Here is a 9,526-nt window from a genome sequence, read left to right as displayed (position 1 = left end):
AAGTCTACTACTTTCTGCTTATTTTGTACCTACTCATCTTGTTGAATTTTCTTACTCTAACAGTTTTTCAATTTTCTTGCGTTTTTCATATACTATCAACTGTAAGTAAACAGTTTCACTGTCTCCTTTATCATTTTTAACGCCTTCCCTCTTGACTAATAGTATCAGCTAGCTCCTCTAGAAGAGTGCTAAGTAGTGATAATGGGCAGCCTTCATCCGGTTCTTGATTTAGTTTCTCCCATAAGCAGGAGGCTGGCTTTTGGCTTATACATAAAATTGATTTAAATACACATATTATATGCAGTTTTTAATATAGTCTGAGTCCTTTGCCCTTTTATAAGTGTTGCAAATATTTTCTCCCACTTTGTGTACTTGCCTCTTTACTTTCTCTACTAATAACTAGACGTTATTAGATGAACACATGTTCTTAATTTTAACATGGTTAAATTTATCAGTCTTAGGGCTAGCATTCTTTAAAGCTCAGTTAAAAGTTCTCTTGTCTCTCCAAATCAGAAAGTCTTCCATAGTTTCTCCTAACATTTAACATACTTTGCTTTTCATATATAAGTACTACATAAAATACATTTACAATTTTTGTGTATGTATCCAAATAGATTTTTTCATGTGGATAACCAGTTGTTCCATAAGGTCCTCCTTTCCACATTATCTGTAATGCTATCTCTGGTGTATATAAAAATCCCATATATACTCTGCTCAAATGGTTAAATGAGCTTATTCCTGCACCAATATTACACTTAGTTGCTAAAGCATTAATTATATTCTTAATCTCCACTCCCTTTCTCCCCCGGAATGTGTCTAGCCTATTCTTAGCCCTTTACAGGTATTTCCCACTTACCCTAGGTTATTTTATGGGAAAAAAGTGCAGGACTTGTCTGTTATTTTCATTTCTATGGGAGTATTCATTTTTTTTTAACCCTTTTTACCTTTACAATTCTATTTCCACTTTTAGTGATTATCCTTAAAAATTTAATATGCACACTTAACAAACTCTGAAATTCATCAACATTTTAAAGTTTCTCCCATCTTCTATATTATTGTCAAGTAGTACATTCCACCTTGTCTTTAAAACATCAAATCTATTTTTTACTTCTACAGTATTTTTATAGACAACACTTATTACAGTGTTTCATTTAAATAGATAAAATAGCCCTGATACAAAATTCAAAAAGAATAAAAGGATATACAGTGCCTTAAGGGGCACCTGGGTGGCTCAGTCCGTTAAGCATCTGCCTTTGGCTCAGGTCACGATCACAGGGTCCTGGGATTGAGCCCCATGTCAGGCTCCCTGCTCGGTGGGGAGTCTCCCTCTCCCTCTGCCCCTCCCCACCTAATGCTTGCTCTCTTGCTCTCAAATAAAATCTTAAAAAAAAAAAAAGGATATACAGTGAAAAGTCTTTAACACCTCTGTCCCCCTGGTACCTCAGGTGTCCTTCCAAGAGTTCATATGTATCCCGGAGGTATTTTATGCATAAAGAAGCAAATGCATATTTTATTTTTTCCTTTTATAGAATAGTAGCCAATCATAAGTATTGGTTAACCTCTTTTTTCTTTTCATGCCTTTTTCATGTTATGTCTTGAAGATTATTCCCTACCAGTTAATAAAACACTTATTCTGTTTTTACAGAAGTTTTCTGTTTACCAATTTCTTTGTTCATCCTGCTTGCATCTAACTCCTTCCTTCTGGTCTCAACTGCCTTCTTTCCTAAAGAACAATCCTATGTTCTTTCAGCAAAATCTGAAAATGTTTTTTCCATCCTCCCTTTTCTTTTTTAAAAAAAATTTTATTAATTTATTATTTATTTAGAGAGAACATGCAGGGATAGCGGCAGGCAGACGGAGAGGGAGAAGCAGGCTCCCTGATGAGCAAGGAGCCCAATGTGGGGCTCGATCCCAGGACCTGGGATCATGACCTGGGCTGAAGGCAGACGCTTAACCGACTGAGCCACCCAGGCGTCCCCCATCCTCCCTTTTAAATACTAATTTATCTGTATGTAGAATTCATAGCCAACAACCTCAGCACTTATTTTATTGTCTCCTGGCCTGCATTGCTGCCATTGGAAAGCCTGCTGTTAGTGTAATTTTTCCTTTGCAGGTGATGTCTTTTCTCTTTGGTTGCTTTTAGATTTTTCTCGTCTTTTGCAATTCTACTACCTGTCTAGAAGTAGACTTGTTTTCATTCACCCTCCTAGATATTTGTTATGTTTTCTTTCAATTTCATGTCCTTAATATTGCGGAAAAATCCTCAAATGTCTTCCCTCCCCTCTTAAGTTGGATCTTCTATACTCCCTGTCTCTTAGCCCTCTTCTATTTCCCATTTCTTCCTCTGTTACAATGCAGGTATTTTCCTGACTTATCTTCCAGTTCACCAATTCCCTCCAGATATGCCCAATCTGTGGCTTAATCTGTCCACTGTGTTCTTAATTTCACGAATTATACTTTTTCCAAGAGACTTAGCTTTTTGTATTTGTTTTGCCTTTTTCATAGTGTCTTTTCTAATGGTTTGTATGCTTTCTTCCCTTGCTCCAATCATTATAACCATTTTTATTTCACAGTTCTTCTAAGTTTTTTTTTAAAAAGATTTTATTTATTTATGTGTGAGAGAAAGAATGAGACAGAGAGCATGAGAGGGGGGAGGGTCAGAGGGAGAAGCAGACTCCCTGCTGAGCAGGGAGCCCGATGTGGGATTTGATCCCTGGACTCCAGGATCATGACCTGAGCCGAAGGCAGTCACTTAACCAACTGAGTCACCCAGGCGCCCTCTACTATTTTAAGTTTGTGGGGGTGCTAATCCTCCAAGATTATGTCTGCTGACTTGTGCTTACAATGGATGGTTTTTGATGAGTCCACTTGTTTTTTCTGTACTGTAGGAATACGATGCGGCTTGGGCTGTGGGTTCTCCAACCAGGTTGCCAGAAGGTCTATGTGCTTTTATCAGCAATTTTCAAACTAAGATTCTCAGGCATTATTTAAAGATTTATATACTTGACATTTTGAGCTTTTAAAGATTTCATTTGAACACTGAAGGGATCAGTGGCTAATAATTCTTGCTGTTTTAAAATTCTATGTTCTATGTTTCCATGACAACTGAGAACACTCAACCACTAGCCCTGGAGCATTCTAGGAAACAGTAATATTAGTTACAATAACCAGTTATTGCCAACTACTTAGTGGTACATACAGAACATCATTCAATTCTCTCAACAACCCTAGGAAATGAGTACTATAAAGGTTATATAATTTAAGGTTGCACAGTTGGTGTGGGACAGGGTAAAATTCAAATCTAGACCTATCTGACACTAGAACCCAATCACTAACCCAATCACTTAATCACTATTAATTTATTCACGCAACAAAAATTTACCGAGGAACTATTATGTGCCAAGATGTGTGAAGTGATAAGTATGAGGTTAACAAAACAGATATTTTTCCTATTTCAAATGATCTGTGAGGGGCCAGTTTTTATTTCCTCTTAACTTCCAATTTGTTGCAGACCAATATTTTTGTTAAAGAAATTAAAAACATTGTAGCAATGTCAAATTGCTATAAAAATTTCCCCTCGGGACGCCTGGGTGGCTCAGATGGTTAAGCATCTGCCTTCGGTTCAGGTCATGATCTCAGTGTCCTGGGACTGAGTCCCACATCGGGATCCCTGCTCAGTGGGGAAACTGCTTCTCCCTCTGCCTGCTGCTCCCCCTGCTTGTGCTCTCCCTCTCTCTCTGACAAATAAATAAATAAAATCTTAAAAAAAAAAATTTCCCCTCAATTTTGTTTTCACCTCTCCATGGGCTGGTACCAAACAGTGTGCAGAGCAACTCCCCCTGCAGGAACTTCTCTGCGGCACTGGTCTACTGGAAGACCACCTGGCGGGGGGCTCTGAGGATGACAACTGTGGGTGGATGATGAAGTAGAAAGATACTTTTTTTTTTTAATTTATCTTTTTTTTAGAAAGATACTTCTGACAATGGTGGCTTCTCTGTGGGGAGCAAAAGCCTTCTAAAAGCATAATTGAAACCAATACTATACTATATGTTAACTAACTGGAATTTAAATAAAAATTTGAAAAAAAAAAGGGGGGTATAATTAAGTATTTTAGGTCACAGTCTGCCTAAGGAATATGCATGAAAAGGAGGGGGCAGGGTGGGGGGTGTAGATTGAGCAGATAGTGAAAAGGCCACATTATAGTCTAACTTTATAAAAATCTGACCGTGGGCCGCCTGGATGGCTCAGTCGTTAAGCGTCTGCCTTCGGCTCAGGTCATGATCCCAGGGTCCTGGGATCGAGCCCCGCATCGGGCTACCTGCTCCGTGGGAAGCCTGCTTCTCCCTCTCCCACTCCCCCTGCTTGTGTTCCCTCTCTCGCTGTATCTGTCAAATAAATAAATAAAAAATCTTAAAAAAAAAAAAAAAATCTGACCGTTTTCCTGGTGAAGATTGGCTACTACTACTTGCTTCCTCTGTCACTCTAGTTCTCTAACAGGGCAGGACAGCAGGTAAAGGGCCAGTCAGGAATACTAATTACAAAAGCTTATGGAAATTTATTTACATGTTTTCTTTCCTCACCACCTAGCAAACAACTGGATCATATCAGACACTGGGATGCTTAGGAACTAGCAAGCAAACACTTTAATATTATCCTAACTGAAGCAGTAAGATAAAGCTGCTGAAAAATCTTTCAAAGCAAAATGACTCATGGGTTATCTGCACCATTATTTTCTTACCATGGAAAGCAGAGAATTGATCACATACACAAAAACACTTATACTGAAATATAAAATAGAGACATTACTATCTTTTAAGAGTAATAAATACCACTAACTTTAAGATTTTAAAATTTATAAAGGTTTTTTTTTTAGGGGTGGCTGGCTGGCTCAGTCAGTAGAACAGCAACTCTTGATCTCGGGGTCATGAGTTCAAGCCCCACACTGGGTCAAGAGCTTACTTAAGAAAAAAAAAAAAGAAAAAAGAAAACAAAAAATTCACTCCTCTTTAGAAGAAGACAGATTTCCCAGGAATAAGCTTCAAGGTTTGCCAAAACTTGTATTGGAGCAATTAAATGTCTGAAAGCATCTTACAGTTACTTCCATCTTAAAGCATCTGAGTAAGTTATGGTCACAACATCCAAAATTTCAAACTTTAAACTGCACTCTATCACTGTTAGACTCAGAACTACATTGTTTTCCTGCAATTGTGGTTTATTGTAATCTTAATCCATATTCTCAAAGACCATTCAACATATTTATACTATTCCAGTAATTACCATGCTACCCAGAAAAACCAATGAACACTTTATTAAGAATTAAATGAGGGAATGGAATGTGATACGGTACAAGACACCCCAGATGGATAGAACAGCACTACTCACACACAAAGTTAAATCTCACTTCAAAAAAAACAAAATCACAAGACAAAAGAAAAGCAATTCCATCATTATAAAGTAAGATATTTCATGCAAACACTCCAAAAAAATCCTCCCAACCACCCCCTAAGCCACCCCCAAACTGCCAACAAACAAAAAGCTATCTGAAAATATTGCCATGCTAACATATTAACCACAATGTAATCATTCATAGGAAAACACAGTAATTAAGCAATGGATTAGATGAAACAACACAGGCTGCAGTATATAAACTCAGAGACCTTGATGACTTTATGTGATAAGCAATTCCAGATGCACTTATAGGGGGAGTGGTATGGGCTCAATGTTGAGAGATATGTAAATATAAACTCCATTAACTCATCTCATTATCTTCTAATTATAAAATCTGGAAGCTTCCAGAATCTGAAAAATTATATAAAATTTGGCAGACTCCACTTGTGTTCCAAGAAATTAGGATCATAATTGCAATTATTAGAGAGCTGTATAAAAGCACTTTCAAGGTCAAAAATTGACCTCTTAAATAATGCTCACAATTTACATTATAGAAACAACTCCAGATATGCATCTACTCTGATTAACTCTTACTTAGGACAAGAAACATGATTTTCTAGCACTTTATGTACAAGTTACTGTAAAGAGCCAGATAATTTAGAGATGGAATAAAATATAAAACAAAAGTGAACTGGTACATAGAGCGAAGGGGAACATTCTCACTTACAGAGACTTAAGTCAGTATAAACCTGCCTTTTGCCTCCTGAGGCAGCTAGAGTCAACAAATAGACTGCCAAGCTATATATAATTCATGTTTCTGTGCCAAGAAGCGTTAAGCCTATTTCATGGAAAAGATAAGTTTTCCATCAGAAAACAGGAATGGCATTTTATGGGACAGCATTCCCCTCTACAGCTGCCCAACAAGCCTGTCACCATGTGTGCACAAAGCGTATTTCCAAGTGACTGTGAATGTCACAGTGAGGCTACCCAGGACCAGGAAGCACCGTGTCACAGCACCTGCCCATGCAGGTGACCTGGAGAGAACTGGGACACCTACATTTATTTCATGGTTCTGGGTTCAGCCTACTTATGGTGTACAGATTGGCTATAACAGTGAGGCCAAGGAAGAAGAACAAGAAAAAAATACTTAGGACAAAAAAAAATGACCCACTCCCATTTGCTTTTTTTTCCCCTTTAGATTTAGGGTAATTAGAACAGATTGGAAAATTATTCAGGATTACCCTTCCTACCTCTGAAATGTAACTTCCTATTTACACTCCACGAAAAGAATACATAGTTGCTCAGTGGCAGGATTTAGCCTCTAAAACAAAGAAGCACTCGCTCTAATTTTCACAAAATGAAATGAGAAAATTTTCCCATGTGAAACCCAGAAAAGAAGTGTCTTTAATAATCAGGAGGTTCATAGAGCTCTTTGGAATGTGTCTTATACATACAAAGTTATCACAAATTAAATCCCCAGAGTATTCATGAAATAAGTTCTTCAATGGGAAAGATTCCTAATGAGAGATAAATGCTTCCATCAGCAAATTAAATCTGATAAATCAATCTTTCCCAACTGACAAAGTCTTTGTTAACAGCTTAACATAGACTCTGGAATCAAATGTAAAGTTCACTCAATCATGATGATGCAAGATGAAGTACAGATGTGCAGTACATATGAAAAAAATGTGTAAACCGCTGCAGTTCTAAAACAGATTTATATTACAAAGCAATGTAAATAAATATTGGGCTAGTACAAAAGCTCTTATTTACAGTTTTACAAATGAAATTGTATTCAGTGTAAATGCTGTGTTTTCAAGAACACAGTACTGTATTAGTAAAATGAGTTCTGTTGAGGGGATTACAATTTCTGTTAGAATCAATGCATAACATACAAAAGATTCAAGTTAACTTTGTTTATAATTTAGTACAGACAAACCCAGTTTAACCTGGAATGGCATCTGTTAAAGTGCTGAAAAACAGGAAATATTTAGAAAACACTGTACATTATTAAAGCTTTATCAAGTCAGAATGTTAAACTTCTTTCACATTTTTTATCCTTTCGCCACAGGCTTGTGGACAAGATGATATTTCTCAGCAAAGGAGTAAAATTTAAGAGGCCACCAGCTGCTTAGATGATTTTAGGTTCAGTGGATTTAGCTTCCTAAAACGACTATTTATCCATCAACCATACCTTCAGGCCTCATAATCTGGTAAGTAATTAAATATTCAGGATAAGCCTGGAAGAGAAAGATTAATTTAAATATTGGTAAACAAATTTTTTTGAAAGGTGATTTTACCATAAGTATTCCTAATCTTTAGAGAAGAGGTTCTAAGTTAGTGTGTGGATCTGAATCATCTAAGGACATTTTCTTAAAAACATCCTTACCTTGATTTCAATCCCACTTAGGTTCCGAATAAGCAGGTCAGGTCTAGGATGAATCCTAAGCATGTGTTTGTTTTTAGTAACTGAGGTGATCCTGCTACATATCCGCAGTTCAGAATACTGCTCTAGAGATGCTTTTGACTGGATCTGTGTCACTAACAGCAAGAAGGAATTGTACGCTTCTTTGCTACAGACAGGTTAACTACTAAATACAGGATTCTGATTAATTATATTTTACAGAAGGTTAAAAAAAAGAAAAAGATCCACCAGAATTGGCAAAATCTGAATAAAGTCTGTAAGATAATAGTCTATCAATGGTATTTTCCCAATGTTGATAATTTTAAAAGAGAATGTCCTTGTTTTTGGGAAATACACACTGAAGCATTTAAGGTTACACAGCAAACCTACAACTTCCTCTCCAGCAGTTCAGGAAAAAAATCTGTATTTGCACATACGCGGGAGAATGAGAAAATGTTAACGTTGGGAAAATCTGGGTAAAGGGTATACGGGAATTCTCTATTATTTTTGCTACTTTTCCATAAATCTAAAATTATTTCCAAATAAAAGTTAAAAAAAACCCCAACCCAGTTTTTAAGGCAATATGCCTTGTCAATTTAAGAGACTAGTAAGAAGTATGGCTCTAAATCATTTCTGAAGATGAACAAATAAAACTGAATTACCTGTTCTCCTCTGTAAATAACATATTCAGCTAATGCTAGACCATTTACGCTGGGTCGACCAGTGACTGAGTGATGTCCTGGAGGAGAATGTGCCATTTTCATTGCGCTGAACTGCAGGAAAGACTTTCCCAAGGTTACCCGGCAAAAGAGCAGCTGCCTGTAACAGGAAAAGGAAAAGATCTCCATGACAACAAGGAAGTACAGGGCAGTTTCATTTCTGTACGCTACCTAAGTTTTTTAATGTACTCAGACATAAACAGAGTTGGTTTTGGCATTTCATCCTTAAAAAGAACTTTGTAAGAATGTCTTCTACTACTCTCATTAATGAATTTGCCACTTTAATTCTTATGTTAACTATATAAACTGAAAATGTAACAACCTTATAGAGATGGAGGCTCTGCTATCTTGTTGTACCCAGAGCAAAAGCACAAACCACAGCCCAAGTGGTAAGGAGGATTTAAGGGACTCCCATGAAGTAACTTGCAAAGTTGGAATTTATCTAAGACTTAAATATTTAACTAAGTCTAATTGATTCCACCTTCAAAATGTATTTGAAATTCATGCTCTTAATTCTATGGCTACTGTTAAGTTCAAATCACCAAAATTTTTACTTGGACTGGGAACAGGGGCGCCTGGGTGGCTCAGTCGTTAAGCATCTGCCTTCGGCTCAGGTCATGATCCCGGGGTCCTGGGATCGAGCCCCGCATCGGGCTCCCTGCTCTGCGGGAAGCCTGCTTCTCCCTCTCCCACTCCCCCTGCTTGTGTTCCCTCTCTCGCTGTGTCTCTGTCAAATAAATAAATAAAATCTTTAAAAAAACAAAAAACAAAAAACACAAACTTGGACTGGGAACAATGGCTTCTGAACTTCTCTTCCTATTTCTCCTCTAATTCCTAGCTAAACTATTTTCCATCCAAGCAACCAGTTATTTAGAAAAAAACAACCCAACACATAAAACATTAATCAAATTACATCACTTTTCTGCTTAAAACTTTGTAGAGGCTACTCAGTGTACTTGAAGAAAATCCAAATTCCTTACAATGGCTCCAGATTCTCAAATCTTGCTTCGTGTTC

The 9,526-nt window shown here is 37.2% G+C and overlaps 1 protein-coding gene across 1 annotated transcript in view; it reads right to left on the bottom strand.

Moving 5' to 3' along the window:
- Positions 1–5,292: 5,292 nt before the first annotated feature.
- TNKS2 (tankyrase 2) overlaps positions 5,293–9,526 on the bottom strand; it is a 66,902-nt gene continuing 62,668 nt past the window's right edge. Inside the window, exons 26-27 of the mRNA XM_032432304.1 lie at positions 8,455–8,611; positions 5,293–7,628 (exon numbers count right to left, since the gene is read on the bottom strand). Coding sequence (XP_032288195.1) covers positions 7,566–7,628; positions 8,455–8,611 — 220 coding nt within the window. The 3' untranslated portion in view covers positions 5,293–7,565. The remainder of the gene's footprint in view (positions 7,629–8,454; positions 8,612–9,526) is intronic.

Source organism: Phoca vitulina, unplaced genomic scaffold, assembly GCF_004348235.1.
Source record: "Phoca vitulina isolate PV1807 unplaced genomic scaffold, GSC_HSeal_1.0 scaffold48, whole genome shotgun sequence".
Classification (NCBI taxonomy): domain Eukaryota; kingdom Metazoa; phylum Chordata; class Mammalia; order Carnivora; family Phocidae; genus Phoca; species Phoca vitulina.
This window is presented reverse-complemented; position numbering and strand designations above follow the sequence as displayed.